The sequence below is a fragment of the Dermacentor silvarum genome, chromosome 3, assembly GCF_013339745.2.
Source record: "Dermacentor silvarum isolate Dsil-2018 chromosome 3, BIME_Dsil_1.4, whole genome shotgun sequence".
Taxonomy (NCBI): Eukaryota; Metazoa; Arthropoda; class Arachnida; order Ixodida; family Ixodidae; genus Dermacentor; species Dermacentor silvarum.
The window spans coordinates 148,585,637-148,601,552 of NC_051156.1; the positions used below are offsets into that span (position 1 = coordinate 148,585,637).

Below are 15,916 nucleotides of genomic sequence, written 5' to 3' on the forward strand. Positions count from 1 at the left end.
TATTTTCATTGGTGCTTTTAATTTCCTTACGTACGCAGTACAGCTACAAATCAACATCTGGAAGCATCCCATGACAAAGTTCATAGTAACCAAAGGACCTCAAAACATTTCACACAAACTAACGAAAAAAAATAATAAATATGCAATGAAGTTGTGACACACTATTTTTTACATCACAATTACATCATGTCCTTTAGCTCAGTCCCAAGCGCAATGATCTTTTCCCTCAACAGTTTTGCCTGGTATCGCTCCATGCACTGTTTCACATAATCCGCATACTCCTGCTTGCCAGGTGGAAGAAGATTGACAAGCTGTTCAGGTGTCAGCGCTTCGCTCAGGTAAGACAGCGCACCTTCCATGATGCTCTTGTATACGGCCGTTTTCTTTTTCTTGCTGGCTGCCTGAAGCTTAATGCTCACAGATGTGTACAGGGACACCCACTCGCCATGGTCTTCCGGGAACTTGTGTTCCATGAATCCCAACACAGAGCTCGGGTACGACTTGAGGAGAAGCGCGAGCGCCTTGGTAGGAGGCAAGCAGAGAACTTTCAACGACACATAGTTTTCGGACTCCAGGAGCAACGACTGTTCCAGAAGCTCCAGGACCCGTGGCAGCAGCGAGGCAGGCAGCAGGTCCGAGCAGAGGAGTGACTGCATCCGCAGCAGCTCATCCCAGCAGCTGGAGCAGATGCAGCACTCGGCGAGGTTCATTGTGGTTGTGTACTGGTTGCAAGTCTTTGTGATGGTCCGGCCCAGGAAAGGGGGAAGTTCCAGAAGCCAAGGGGGCCGGTTCCCAAACAATGTCGCCGGTTTTGTGTGAACCAGCTGTGCTGATGCCTGCTGAGGACTTCCGGAACCGCTGTAGGGTGCCATCTTGCCCACATAAGCCTTTACGAGAGTCATGAGGAGATGAGGATATGCCTGGGCGTTGGTACGCTTGCTAGACAGTATGGCCTCAAGGAACTCTCTGAGCATGGGGACGCAGTGGGGCTCCGCCTGAGGGCTCGCAGAGTGCTGAAGGATGAGGACAATCTGCTCCGGTGCCATCGTTCCGTTGTTCTTCAGGTGCACTAACATGGAAAAGTACACGTCGGGCCTGGTGGCCTTGATGAGCTCGCCCAGTGGCGTAAGGACTTGATTCCTGTGCACGAGCTCATGCATTTCCAGAAGAATAGGCATCAGGAACTCCTTGGAAAGCGTCTTCAGGATGACTTTCCCTGCCTCGGTGTTTCCACTTAGCAGCAGCAACTGCACACATGCCAAACTGTCTGCAGCGTGACCTTGGCTTTGTCGCTTGTCAAACAAACTGCTCTTTAGCAGGCTCAGCGCTTTTTCTGACCTGAAGGCAGTGAAACTTGTACAGAGTATGAGCTTGTGTAAGTATTCTGGACACTCTGCCGAGAATATTTCAAGTATGGTGTCTGCTAGGGTGGACGATATTGGCATCGACTTCTTGGCAGACAGCACAGCGGATTGCTCGCAGACAATTTTGATGTACTGCGCAACAGTTTTAGCCAAGTGAGTTTTGTTTACGAGGCCCTTGAAAAAGAGTACTCTATTAACGATTGTCTCAATGCACTCCTCAGACAAACTGTAGTACAATGCGGCATTCTCTCTTTCTGCAGATGATTCACTCTTCAGAAAAGTGTCCCCCAGAATGCAGCACGCATCAGAGAATGCTGAGAGCAATTCGGAGCTGCAGGAATACCTGCCCTTGAGCGCGATGCTGAGGTTTAGAAGACGGAACCCGTGCTTGACAGCATTTATGTAAGACAACAAGTCGTCGTCTTTGCGCATGCTCGCAGCCTCTTTGAGATCCGAAAAAAATTGATCCATGGAAGGTTTCATGAGAGAATACAGAGTGCATGACGGCTCCGTTGCCTCCCGACTCGTCATGGAGTCGCCACCGGCAGCAGCAGCCATGACTAGATGCTGGTCCGACATGAGCAATGTCTTCAAACCCAGAAACGGTCGTAAGCCAACCATCACTGTCGGTTTTCCTAATGGAGTTTTACGAGCGTCGACAGGTTCCTTTGGCTCATACAGAATGGGAACAGTGTAGGTTTCTAGCCCTGCAGTTGTGAGTGCATGGAGGAAGAATGCATCAACTGCCACACTCTGTGCTTCTTTAGAGTACCTGTAGATGCTTGCAAGCTGTGGAATGTCACTCAACCTGTAAAGGTAGCCACGCTTTCCCGACGAGACCAGGCAGGCCAATGTTCTGAGCTTGGTATAAATTCCGGAGCGCAAGACAAACGAAGCGGTCTTTGGGGCATTTGACATGGCCTCCGTGAGAGGGTGTGCCATGCTATCATTGATGTAATATGGCATCCAATGGAATGCTATCACAGGCCCACTATCTCTGCCACTGAAATTTCTGTACAGTAACATAATGGCAGAGACTTCGAGCGAGGTGATGAGGTCAGTGTCAGAATCGACAGTGATGGCAACCTTACAGAAATCTGGAGGATTGACCCTGGGCCCAAGAACAAACGGATCTGAGTCTTCCAAATCTTTTTTTCGAGTCTTGCCTGCGGGCCTTAGGGTTAGCTCCACGGGAAAGCATGAAGGATGCAGGACAGTTTTCAATTCCTGCTCCCAACTTGCATTTGCCCATTCCGTAGATTCATCAGATTCAAATCTCAACTGTACATAGTTTGGGTCATCTGGGATGACGTTGCTCTCGGGAATGTTATTGCCACTTGCTTCTTCTTCTGGCTGCCAGTGGTTGTGGCTTCTGCAGCCGCCTCTAAGCTTTTTATTGCTTCAGTCTCAAGTTTAATCCTAAAGACGAGGATCTCGCTGTTGGAACAACAGGCCACATGATCTTCGCACACGTAAACATGTTTTGGTTTAAAGCTGATTTCGAGCACCATCAACCGCTCAAAGTCGTTGTACAATTGTCTCTTTGTTTTGTCGTACGCAGTCTTCAGAACAAACACACTGATGGCACGGCCCGCTGCAACAAGTGTTGTGCCCGCCTGACGGCAACATGCAACGCAAGACAAACCGTGCCTTTTTGCGGGCAGTTCGACTATTTCGAGGCGCCTGCCGGCACAGCCATTGCTCTCTGGTTCGGAGCCGGCCTCCCTCGTCTTCGGGACCTGGTTGCAAGGCTCTACCCACCAGTTGAAGTAGGCGCGCACATGAAACACTTCCACGGACCGCGTCGTCATTCTCTCCAGAGCTAGCACAAAGTTGGCTCCTTCGCAGTAGTCGATCATTACCGCCTGGTCGGTGGTCGGGAACGCGAACAGTAGCAATCCCTTTGAATTGAGATCGCGAACCTCTACGCTCATCTTGGAAGTGGCAATGAGAAGTTTGTCCCTAGCCGCGCACATAGATACGATATCCTTGTCCTGCGTGACGAAAACGTCTTGGGAAACAAAGTTGTGGCAGGCCAACAGGCGCCAGTTTGCGCCGTCCGGGGCCGCCGGCGCTTTCCCAGCGCTCTTCATGATGGTATGATGGACTCGAGAAAAGTAAACGCGACGTTCAGTTCTCGGTCGAAAGCTCGTCGTCTCCGGCGGTGTTGAACTGTGAAGGATGAGCGATTCCTGAAACGACGTCGTAGAAGACTACATTCGTGTCGCCGTCCTGCAGAGCCAGAGTCACTTTGGGCACGCTTGGAAGGCAAGAAAGAATGCTCTCTATGGCTCCGAAGTCCAACATGATGTTAACGGAGAGGGGCACCACGAGCATAGCTTCAGCGTCCTTCCATCGCTTGCCCGTCAGGTAGTGCGTGCTGCAGTCGTCGCAGAATTTCGACTCGATTTCCCACCAATCGCTCGATTCGCTCAAGTACTTGAATACGTTTCTAGCGATACGTGCTTGCGATTCTGAACTGGACATTTCACACGGCTGCCACTGCTTTGCAAACTTCTAATAGTGGTGTTCACCGCAGTGCACTGCAGCTGATGCACTGGCAATGTGAGCGGAGCAAGCTATGCAAGTTAAATAATCAAACTTTAAAAAAATACGTTGCACTAATAGCATTTATAAGCATTTATTTAGTTCCAAACGTAGTTAATTACGTAAGAATATGAGCCAATGCGATACGGTGCTGCGGAACCGCAGTCCAAAATGTCTGGCTTACTCTGTAGGCCGCCATGATCGTTGTTGCGGTCGGTGGTGGTCGGTCGGTTGTGCTCGAGGTCAACAAGGTGTTTTCGGTGTTTTCGCAGCATGGATCTTTGACAAGATGGGATCGCTTCACCTCTACAGCAACGCATCATCGTCAGCTTCGCACTTTCTCATCCTAATCACATCTCTGAAGCCATTTTAGATAAGTAGACGCGTTCTTTGCTAGCAGTGGGACGCATTCGCGCGCTACTTTTAACAGCACGTTTATCATCTCCGCCCTTGTTCCTTTTCTAGTATGTAGCTCTCACAGTCGTTGTTCTCTCGGGAAGCGTAAACTCTTGTGTCTTTCGAGCTGAGCAGCAGCACTGCAGATGTCCTCATAAAGAAGGAGCCGTTGCTTCTTGATAGGAGCCCCTTCTTTACCAGCGCATCTTGCAGTGTCTGTTTTCGTCGGCGTCTCTCCGACTATGGATGACGACGGTAGTAACGGTTCCGCCTCTCGGCGGCCCGATTCTACGGTGGCCACCGGCTCCGAGGAAGCGCCAGCCTCACCCCTGTCCATGCAAATGTCCAATCGGACGATAGTCGAAGGGTTGGACTTTGGGCATGGCGACGGTGCGAGCGCTGAGTCGAGAACGTCGACGGCGGTGGCGGCAAAACGCGTCGCCGATGAATCTGCCGGCTGTGGCGAGCTATCTCCGCCGACCAAGCAGGCGCGCTGCGACAGCAGCGGCCGATTTTCATCTCCCGAGGACGCGCACGCTTGCAGTAGTGACCAGGCACCGACGTTGTCGTTGGGCGACGAGTTCTTTCAAAACGACCAGATGGTCGACAGCTTCGGCGAGGACGGTCGCAGCGGATATGCACGTGACGCGGCGGCGACCGGCGTGCAGCAGGGAAACGATCGCCCGGTGTTGAGCTTCGACATTCTGGACGAAGTGGGCCCGGGTCAAGGCGACGAGGACATGGACGATGAAGACAGCGCGAACAACGGATACAGTGGCAGCGGCGACCCGGGCGCAGAGGAGCCGAGCGACAGCGACATCTCAGACGACGAGATCGAAGCCATGCTCGAGGCTGGCATGAACTCGCCTAGCAGGCAGGAGGTCGAAGAGGACGAGGACGTCGTGCACGAGGTCAAGGAGAAAGTGATCCTCAAAGGTGAGGAGAGAAGGTGCACATCACCACGGAGACGGTTATTGAGATTACCGTGGACGGAACCATTGGGGCCCGAGCTTTGGGGCCCAGCCCTGTCCAACCATGGGTTGTGCTTGGAGAATGGCATGTTAAGGTTTCTTGTCAGATAAAATTGCACCTGAAGGTGCACCGCTCATTAGCACATTCACTATGTAGAAGAATAAAAACATTTTAACCAAGGAACTTAGCATGAAATGAAAATGAAGACAAGAGCGATAATTTGTCCCAATCATCTCTTGCTGTAGTGCAATATTAGAAGAAAAGCTTGTTTTCTTTTAGAAAGGTGTTATGTAAAAGAGATTGTTGAAGGTAAGAAAACATAATGAGCTAGAACAAAAGCTTGAAAGGGTTGTAGAAGAGTAGGCAGGCTTGAAATGAGCACACTGCCAAGTTTTGTTCTTTTTTTACCCAGTGCGGGGGCATGACCACTTTGACGTACTGCCGGAAGGTTGGATCCAGGTCACACACAACAGCGGGATGCCCATCTACCTCCATAAGCAGTCCAGAGTGTGCACGCTGTCCAAGCCATATTTTCTCGGTCCTGGTAGCATTCGGGTAAGGCCACCATTTTAGTCGAAGATCAAAAAGTGCAAAAACGGAGAAATTGTTCTTTGATGACAGTGCAAGCCGGGAACATGCTGGGCTGGGGAAAGAATGTTTGTCTTTAGTGCAAACAGTTCCCAAACAAATCTTATTGCAGAAAGTATGCGCTGTAGTTACGTGAAATACAAACTTTGTGACAGGCAATGTGTGTACCTCGGAGCTGTCAGAAAACAAACCCAGGTGTTTGCCGTGCTTGACGCTGTGTGGGCTCCTCGTGACCTGTAAAACAGCGAAAACCTGGAGTATAGTGCAAATATATTTTGCACAGCAACCTTGGAATGCAGTGTTACATACTGGTTTGTGTTTTCCACCACTGCTGTGCAGGTAGGTGCTGCCTTCAGCATAGAATGTTTATTACAGCCACCATCTGATGGCATACTGCAGCAGCTGTTTTATTTACAATGGCAACTGTGGGGACTAGATAGTTGTTTCATTCTGCCCTGTGGGTTGGTTGATATGACCCAACTTTGCTTCCAATTCCATTCTTGCAACCTACTGCTTCAGACGGGCCCAATTTTGGTGATAATTTTAGTGGCGTGTCACTTGAGCCAGTGAAGCTCAAGAATGGAATCATTGCAATATTTCAGTTTTGATGACATCTGCATACAGTGACTGGCAAGTTGCATTGAACGTTTTGTTACTTCATATCTGGCTGCACCAGAGAGCAGACTTACTCCTCCTAAGGCACATTCGTACTGGTGCAACACGGAGGTTGCATATATACGACTTCCATGCTAAGTGACAACCACAGGCGCTTGCTTTGCTTAAATAGCAACCATCTGGGTCAATAGATCATCAATCAATCATCTTGGACTGGAGTCGCCAGTGCTTAATTAATGTCAGGGGGGTCTCGAGGGATTCTCAGAACTGCTACCAGTATTGACACCTGTATTCGAGACCACCCTTGCCAGACTTTCCCGCGCAGTTGGGCGCCGCTGAGAAGGCGCTCACGGTCCGTATGGCCAAGATATAGTCTGGCAATATCAGTCACTATATAGTGGGGCCAAGATATCGGTCACTCCTACGAGCAGACGTTGGGACTGATGTTCACTGCGCACAAGCCACCTCCCATCAGTTTGTGCCGTGTTAGAATTGTCGATGATCGCACAATATTGTTTAAAAAAAATTGCTCTATTGTTGCCTGTCACTTATACCAAATTCTGTGTTGTTCTAATATTTTTGGTAAATTTTGTTTCATTCATTTGCAGAGCAAGTTTATTAATGTTTACCCCTCTTCGTTGATCGTATAAAATGTAAATAAATCTTGCTTTTTTTTGTAAAGTGTAAGTAAAACACCTTTCTGCAAAATTGTTATTTACATTTACTTAGATTTACAAAGTCTCTGTTGCACCAGACTGTCGAGACTGTTCAGAACCTACCTTTCTCTTTGATGTCACGATTACTATAAAATAGTGGCTTCGTGAATAATATTACATGCACGTTAGAAGTGCCGACGCTTTGTTTCACTGGTGAGCTGTTTTACGTCAGATACTGTCGAGCACACTGGCAGAGCGTTGGGATAGCTTGTTTCAGGTCTGCGTCATAAAGTGAGAAAAAAAAAAAAAAACAGCTTTAAAAATTATTTGCCCGTTTGTATAAAACGATGTGTAAAACAAGCTATTAGGCGCTTTTTCTCTCTCCCTTTTTATTTCCCTCTCCACCTTTGCTCGAATCACTGGAGAAACCCCTCCGATGGAGCCAGACTTTAAGCACTGGGTGTTGCAAAGCAGCTGAACCGATCAGCAGCACATTGAAGCTGGACATCAGAAAGTGTGGAGGCTTATTTTACATGCGGCTTCACACGAACGAAGGCGCACCACCCCTGCCAGAACTTACACTGTTTCAGCACATTTCAAGATAGTTGCAACGAGACTGTTATCGAATTATGTGATCATATCCTAAGAACAACATGTGTAAAAGTGATAAGAGCCAACGAGAATGTGTGCAGTTGCTGACATAAACACTTGTGCGGCTTGTTGGAATGGGCAGTAGAAATTCATGCCTGCTTGAGGGGAACAAGATGCTGTAGCATACATATTCCGTTGGCATCCTGTCTTTTCTTTGGATTTGCTTGGTTACGAAGACAAGAGGCTCATTCAGCTCTAAAACAGGCACGGCCGCACGAACAGCTCTGATTTTGGCACAGCAATTTTTTTTAGACACCCAATAGAAGCTGCCAGCAGGCTGCACTTGCCAATATGAACATTATTTATGGCAAGTCTCACTCCTTGACCAGCTGCCGTGGTCACTTGTGCTACTTCTGCCAATCACCAGTGTGGGGCCTTGAAGCACCTTTTCTTGAAACTGAGCGACACTTCGGAATAGGCGTGATGCCTTTCAGGGAATGACTTATGGCAAGTCGTCACTGCCAAGCTGACGACGACGAAGCTGCACCTCCTCATGCTCCCCACGCTTGAGCCATGTAGCACGTGGAGAACATTTGGGCATTCAGCAACTCTGGAGGCGCAGATTCATCATTGCCAGCCTAGCGGTAATGACTCGCCATAGACTTAATATGAATGAAAAGGCAAGGGCTCTCAAATAAAATGTAGCAGGCTTCGTTGCAGGGGTGGACAAAGGCCTTGAAGCAGCAACACTAGTGGTTACCACCATCACTTTCTCTTCATCTTTATTGCTTCGGATCCCGTGCCACGCGTGTTCCTCTGAACCCCTCTTCCTTCTTCCTATCCAGTGATATCAGATTACAGCTATGCTGCTGGAGTCAATAATGAGTACAGATATAATGAGTGCAATGTTTGCGTACCCCCCATCTCCCTGACAGTGCCCATAGCAATGCCCGGCCGATCACTTCGTTCTTTCCTTTCCTTTTTTCCATGGTACACTTATGGTAACCTTTCTGAGCTGGCATTCGTCAAGGGAACAGGGCGAGCAGTAAAAAAATTGGTGAGAGAACAGCTGCCGATTCTCCATCTCAAGAAGATCTGTAAGGGTGTGGATGTGTACACAAGCTTCTGTCCTAGAGTAATCCATGGTCGTAAGTGACTGCCCAAAAGCTGGTACCTCATCATAGCATCATCGCATAGGGTAGAAAAAATGCGGGGGCGTTGAAAGGCACAGGAGAGAGAAAGCAAACTATTACGCAAGTTTGTAGGTTCCCTGCTGCATGCAATGGCATAATACAGTAGAGCCTTGTTGACATGTTCCTGTTTGTTTCTCTTTTTCAGCTCTTGCGCTCCGAAACGCCAGTTCCATTTTCCATAGCGTCATGTGTATTAGCTTCCCGCTTGTTACGTTTGCCCTCTTGGTTGTTACGTCTCAAAACTGTGACTTCCCACTCCTGATGCGGCATCATTCGTTGATGGCACCAACATTGAGCACCGAATGTCACCACTGAAAATGCAAACTTTGCAGGTTTTCAATAGTAGCTTGTTTCAGTAGTTTTGATTTAGCTGGTTTTGAATAGTTTGTTGGCTTTATACTCAACTTCAAATGAAGTTTTATCTCAGAGTTGCTTTTTGCTTCATTTAGAGTGCTGTTGCAAGCATTATAGAATGTTATGTTTTCCCTGACCATGCATTCTTTTCTCGTGGTTCCATAAGAAATACATCAACAGCATTCTACTGTATTTAGCCCACGCGTCTGTGCCAGCATCGTGTACACTTCTGGAATGTCATCTTACTGGGTTCAAAAAGTGTTTTGGTGTCCCTTTACTGTTTCTTCCCCTTTGTAGTCTTCATGGGAGAACTTAATTGATCAACACGAGAGAGAACCTGATTACTAGTATGTACGCACTTGATTAATTCTCCATGCCACATTAACAAAGTTCACCTGCTTGCTTTGCCAGAAACATGAAGTGCCCATCTCTGCCATTCCCTGCCTGCACTACAAGAAGGAAAAAGAGAAGGAAGAGCAATGTCCGGTCACAAATGGGGTGTCAGATGGAAGCGAAGGTACGGACACTTTGAAGTTTTTCTTAAAGCGAAAAATAATGTGAGCTGTTTTAGTCACTTACACTTGTACAATACCAAAAAAAGCCACTCTTCAATTTGAGCGAAGGTAAGCCAGGAAAATATGAAAAACAAAAGAAGGGAGGGGCGACGGCACCTTGGCGCTCCAGCGCCAACTTGCCGTGACGTCATGCTTGGCGATGGTGTTTGCTGGAGCCCAGTTAATTTTTTATTGGAAAAGATGGACTATTTCGTTTTGTAAGAGCCAAAAACATAGTAATTTGGTGAGCTTCAAAAACATCTATATTGAGTGACTAGGGCCCTAATACGAAGAAATACTTTATCTTTCACTTATGTACCAGTGTTGAGGTTTCCTTGCTAAATTTAAATGCAGTCGAACTCACTTATAACAACACCAGTTTTAACAATATATCAAATACAACGATGAGCAACCGATGCACTGTCAACTTTTGTGCAGTCGAACCCTTTTATAATGATACCGGTTTTAACAATATTTGCATATAACAATGAGCGCTCAATGCACTGTCAACTTTTGTGTGTGTTCTGAGATAAAATAAACTGCTTACTACAATGTTCCCATACTGTGTTGGTGTTATCAGTTATAGCAAATAAATATGGCTACTGGGTGTGTGCGCCGAAAGAAAAAAGAGCACAAAATTGACGGAAAAAGAAAGAACGACATATATAACGATATGTTATGACTGCATGTCGAATGTGAGATGGTACCAGAGTTCAAGTCAAAGCGGGTTAAATGTGTATTCTCAACTATGACGCTAGTTGTAGGTGCATAAAATGATTGCATGAAAAATAGGAGCTTATTCCTGTGTCATTTGCTCACTTGCTTGTTACGTATTTTAAATTTTTTCATCTGCTGACTGGCGGCCATTCTGACCCGTGATGACTTTGGTTTGTTCATCTTTTTTTTTTTTTTTTTCTTCCCCTAGGTGTGCCAGAGAAAGTGGCTGAACTGGCAGGACAAATCCCTACTGCAAAGGTGGAGAGTGTAAAAGAGAGCCAGAAGGAACGGTCACTAGGTAATGTCGAGCGCCTTCCCCCTAAGCAAGTTTTATTCATTACAACTTTACGGGCACTCCGCCATACTTGTAATGTCGGCATCATGTTCCAGATGTGCAGTAGAGCCTCGCTGATATGATTCCATTATCTACACGATCGAGAGCCCAAATATGACCTTGTGCAGTTACGCAGTTTTTTTACTCGTTAATATGTTCCTGGAAAACACTGGGCCTCTTCGATTTTCGGAGTTCTGGCAGCCAGATGGCAGCCAGCTACTTCCAGTCCTGTTAGGAAGTCACGTGGGCTGGGATCCCAAGACAACTCGAAGCTGCCCAACATTTGCAGAATCGAACGCCGGGATAGCTGGCCTAAGGATAAACGTAAACATGCTACCAGGATGGCAGTGGCAGGCGACAAGGCGGGCGCGCGCTTGGCGTTTCCAGCTTGAAAATATATACAGTGGAATCTCAATGATACGATCATGGCTAATACGAATTTCCGGATGATACGAATTTTTCTGAGGTCCCAGCCAAGCCCCATTACTTTGCAACGTGCCTGCGAACGGTTGTTACGAATCGATTTTCGACCCGCGTCGGTTGATACAAATAAACTCCGCCCCACTGACGGCCGCGAAAGAGAACAGCGCACAGTCACGCGCGTTTTCCCTTTCTCTTTTGGTGCGGAGGCGCGGACGCGGCGCCGGACAGCGCGGAAGCCGCGACTGGGCGCGAAGAGTTTGAAGCGGTGGCACTTTTGTTGCTTTTCTTTTTGTCGCTTCGCTCACTGCGGCAGCCGCGCTTCCCCACGCGCGACCGCCGCAGCAAGCGAAGGTTCGTGCGGTCTATCGCTTCAACGGAAACTGAGCGGCGTAAGCACAGCGCATACAAAGGTCAGAGCCATGTGGAGATCGCTATCAAGATACGGTGCGCGCGACAACACCGACAACCGGCACAGGCGCAAAGTAGAAGACCGCATTTGTTGGCAGAGTAGGAGCCGCCCCCCCCCCCCCCCCCCCCCACTCCCTCCCTCCCGCGCTACCTTCCCGCCTTGCTCCTTTTGCGTGGGGAGATTGCGTCGCCAGTTACCCTTGCGCTCGGTTGCAAGATACGCATTTAGGCGCTGCAGCACAGCGTCGCCCCCCCCCCCCCCTCCCTCCCATACCTCCACGGCCTTTCGCGCAACGGAAGTCGCGCTTGCTCTCCGCTGTGCATTCGCTGTCCGTGAAGGCGCGCGTCCCCCGCGCGCTTTACTTCGCACATACGGCGTGCGGTGACGACTTTATCGCCCTTGGACTCCTGCTCCACGTCTCATGCTCCTCCTCCGCATCGCCCTCGTTGATCTCCTCTCCTATCGGTGGGCGCACCTCGTGCTCGCTACCGCCCTTGTCGGCGAGATTTTCCCGCGGAAGCCGCAATTTCGTCTCACGCGGCTGCACTGTAAGCGGTATGCGTATACATGGAGTTCTATGGGAGGGTACACGGGCGTCGGAAAAGACCGCGTTGTAGCCATTTCTGCACTATAAATGGTTACGTTATAAGTGGTCTATACTGTAAATGCTTTTTACGTACGTGTGCCTGAGTGAGTTCACCTCTCGACTCTTTAATTTAGCTAGTTTTAATTGTGTTTCGATGATACGAATTTCGGCTAATACGAATTTTTTTCGTGACCCCGTGAGATTCGTATCATCGAGATTCCACTGTAGTTGCATTCGGGGATACGGTCACTTTTGCGAGATTTCGCGCGACTCGGCAGAGGACGCACACTGGGCCAACTTCGCACTGCACAACAAACGGCCTCCGACGCGTCCGATGCCAAGAAGCGAAGTCACGCGTACCCCGAAAGCGATCGCTCGAGGATGCCTGCTCACAGCGATAACATGGCCCACAGGCGAGATTGGCGAGTTGGCGTTTTGTCATCATTTGACAAGACACAAAAAAGCAGGATATCGAGTGTGTCCTATACGCATAAAATTTCGTGCTGACCTCTTTGGGCTTCGATTTCATAAAGTTTGTTTCAGCTAATGAAGCTTTTCTTCTGCCCCTATGCTGTAGGAGCTGCGGCTGGTGCATGAAGATGCATGCCACCTGTGACCAGTGAACGGTTTCACACGAAAAGCGTATTGGTCAATCTTGAGAGCAATAAGTTAATGTACGTGTGGCCATTAGTCAACCAGTGCATTCTTTTGACATCAACGGCCTGTAAGAAATCGCTTTCGAACTGCCGCCCAAATATACGACCGAAAGACTGAGCGATTACTAGCTAGCTGTGATGCCTTCGCTAACTACATGAAAAGGACTTATCACTGCATATGTGCCAGATATGTGAAAAGGGATACCACCAGAGAAAATGAACGGAAAAAGCACTGCATTGTGAGGGAATGAGCATCTACAACTTGCGCGGAACACAATGCAGATATAGCATGCTGTATGAATGCATGAGAGTGCGGCACGATGTTTGCGACCGGGAAGGAGCCTCCACGACACACACACACAAAAGCTTCAAATGGTTCACCGCCGCTCGTATCGAACCGCCTCTCGAGGTGGAACGCTGCATTAGAACCTTAGAAGATACAGTAAAAGCTTGTTAATTCGACCCTCGTTAATTCGGACTCGTCCTTTGGTCCCGGCAGGCGTTTGCATTATTTAATGCAATGAAGCTCTCGTTAATTCGGATGTATTTGGCCGCACATCGGTTAATTCGAACAACTCTCGGTGCTCGGCGAGCACGGAGCGCCGCAAATGTGCGACGCAAACGAGCCATAACTAAAGTGTACTCTACCATAACGGCGTTAGCGTCCACCGAAACGAAGCGACAGAGTTCGCATCGCCACAGCCATCAGTGGAAATCGTACGGGAATGACAGCAACGCCAGAACGCTTCGTGCCTATTTGAGCCTTTAAAGCTTTTATTCTTGCGTTTGCCGGCGCGCATAGCACCGCGTTGGCCCTGTGCCTTCAAAACTGCGTAGTCGCAATCCGTGATCGCATTGATAGCGGCCGCAGTTTCATCCGCAGCGGTTGCGACAAAAAGTAGTTTCGTTTTCACTCAGTGTCCGTGCCGACAGCGAATGGAATACAAACTCCTTGAAAAGAAAAAAAAAAAGAAAAGAAATTTGAGCCTATTCCACGCCGCCGCGCATTGTTTTGCATCCTTCTCCGCATTGCCAGCCTCGCGCGCCTCTGTCCCGTTGCCCTTCCGCCCCTCCAAACACGAATGGTCCATGCCCATAGCTCTGTAAGCCATGCCAGCCTCCGAAACATGAATGAATGGACCGCGCCAACACAACGTTAACGTCCACCGAAACGAAGCGACGGAGTTCCGACGGAGACGCAGAGCCGCTCCTTGTGCTGACGGGGTTGTTGGGTGCCCTAGTGGCCCTAGCCTCATTAGGCTAGCCAGCGAGTGCTGCGTTCCCCAACTAGCAACACTAGACTCTCCATCGTTCTCCTCGACGTCAGCCTTCCTGGCATTGCGTAGGCCTACAGTCAGTCGTGGCTTTAAAAGCAAGGAGCGCTAGCGCAAAAAGTGTCTTCTAGTATTTTAATGTAGTGCTCAGCCGAAGTGACGTTGGGTATTTTGGTGATACCACAGAGTAATGCAGAGTGCGAGCGGCAATTTAACATCGGGAAAAATACGAGGACGCAGTGGAAATGAAATTCCTTACAATCAAACATTATCTGAAGAATTTTTGAACACCCGCCGTAGTTGATTAGTGGATTTGACATTGCGCTGCTAAGCACGAGTTCGCGGGATTTAGTTGGGGGCGAAATGCAAAAACGCCCGTGTGCCGTCCATAGGGTGCAGGTTAAAGAACCCCAGATGGTCGAAAGTAATCCGGAGTTCCCCACTACAGCATGCCTCATAATCAGATGGTGGTTGTGGGACGTGAGACTCGAGAGTTTAATTAAATTTTAAAGAATTTTTGAATACAGAATTAGCAACAACGAAATGCTTGCAAAAGTGAGACATTGATGTTCATGTGGCCAGTGGCGCACTGACGGGGGGAGGGTTTCGGGTGTTGTAACGCCCCCCTCCCGAGGCCGAGTTAACCCCCACACGTCCAGCTCCACCAGTCCAACATGTACCTTCACTGCTCTAAAGTCCCTAGATTTTCTGCTCTTTTTTAAGTAGCGACATCTACCTCCGTTGGCCGCCATGTTCTTCCTAACCTCCTGAAGCGGCGTATCTGCGTAGATAGCATTCGACTGTCAACGGCCGCTGCTGCACCACACAAGTGAAATATACGCTTCAGGCATGGGGCCAGACAACCAAATACGAATCCAAAAGCTGCTTAGTACTGCGCTGCTGAGGCCGAACGAGAAATTTGTATTTACGGCAACGCCTGCCGCATTGTATTGCAGTCGCGCAATACGACGCCTATCGCGTTTCTAGCTGTGGTCGCGACAACCGCAGAAAATCCTTCGCACAAGGAAAAGAAGAAAAAAAGATAAACACACAGAAACATAATGCGTCTTCAGCCTGCGCTCAAGTTTGCTCGCAGCAGCATGTAAGTGACTGCGGGGAACAGCGTTAGGAAGAACATGGCCGCCGACCAATGAGATTCCTCGGCGGTGCTTCAAAGCTTGTCGCTACTTAAAGAAAGCAAAAAAATATCTAGGGACTTTACACTGCTCTGTTCACATTGTCATTACAATTCAGGAGGTGGCCTGAGGTCGAATTTTCCTGATTAACAAAAACACTCTATCACTGTCTTGTATTTATTCATTCACTCTTAAATTACTTTGAGTAAAACGCTGAAGAAATAAACATCGTCATCATCCTTGGTGTCATTATATTATTATAATTATTAGGAATTTTATTTGCTGTCGGATTCCTCTGGCTAAAGCAAAATAAATTGTATAATATGCAAAGTACTTGCCCCCCCACCACCATAAAAATTAGACCCCCCCATGGTAGGTGCGCTACTGCATGTGGTCATTTGTATAGCTGTAAATAAAATTATAATGAAGTTCTCCTGTTAGTACTAGAAAATATAGACGTCGGGAGGGGGGGGGGGTGTTGTGTAACCTTACTGAACCCCCATCACCTGGTCGGAAGATCTTCCAGATTTAGTTTCTTCGAACTTGGCAGG

The 15,916-nt window shown here is 48.4% G+C and overlaps 2 protein-coding genes across 2 annotated transcripts in view; one reads left to right on the top strand and one right to left on the bottom strand.

The window, feature by feature from the left end:
* LOC119445894 (Hermansky-Pudlak syndrome 3 protein homolog) lies at positions 1-3,889 on the bottom strand. The gene is given in 2 exon segments (XM_037710193.2): positions 1-2,704; positions 2,707-3,889. Coding segments are annotated over 2 exon segments (3,276 nt in total). The 5' UTR covers positions 3,458-3,889; the 3' UTR covers positions 1-179.
* A 217-nt stretch (positions 3,890-4,106) lies between these two features.
* Positions 4,107-15,916, top strand: part of LOC119445895 (microprocessor complex subunit DGCR8) — a 58,647-nt gene continuing 46,837 nt past the window's right edge. Inside the window, exons 1-4 of the mRNA XM_037710194.2 lie at positions 4,107-5,243; positions 5,692-5,834; positions 9,688-9,793; positions 10,756-10,845. Of these exons, the coding sequence (XP_037566122.1) occupies positions 4,550-5,243; positions 5,692-5,834; positions 9,688-9,793; positions 10,756-10,845 (1,033 nt within the window). The 5' untranslated portion in view covers positions 4,107-4,549. The remainder of the gene's footprint in view (positions 5,244-5,691; positions 5,835-9,687; positions 9,794-10,755; positions 10,846-15,916) is intronic.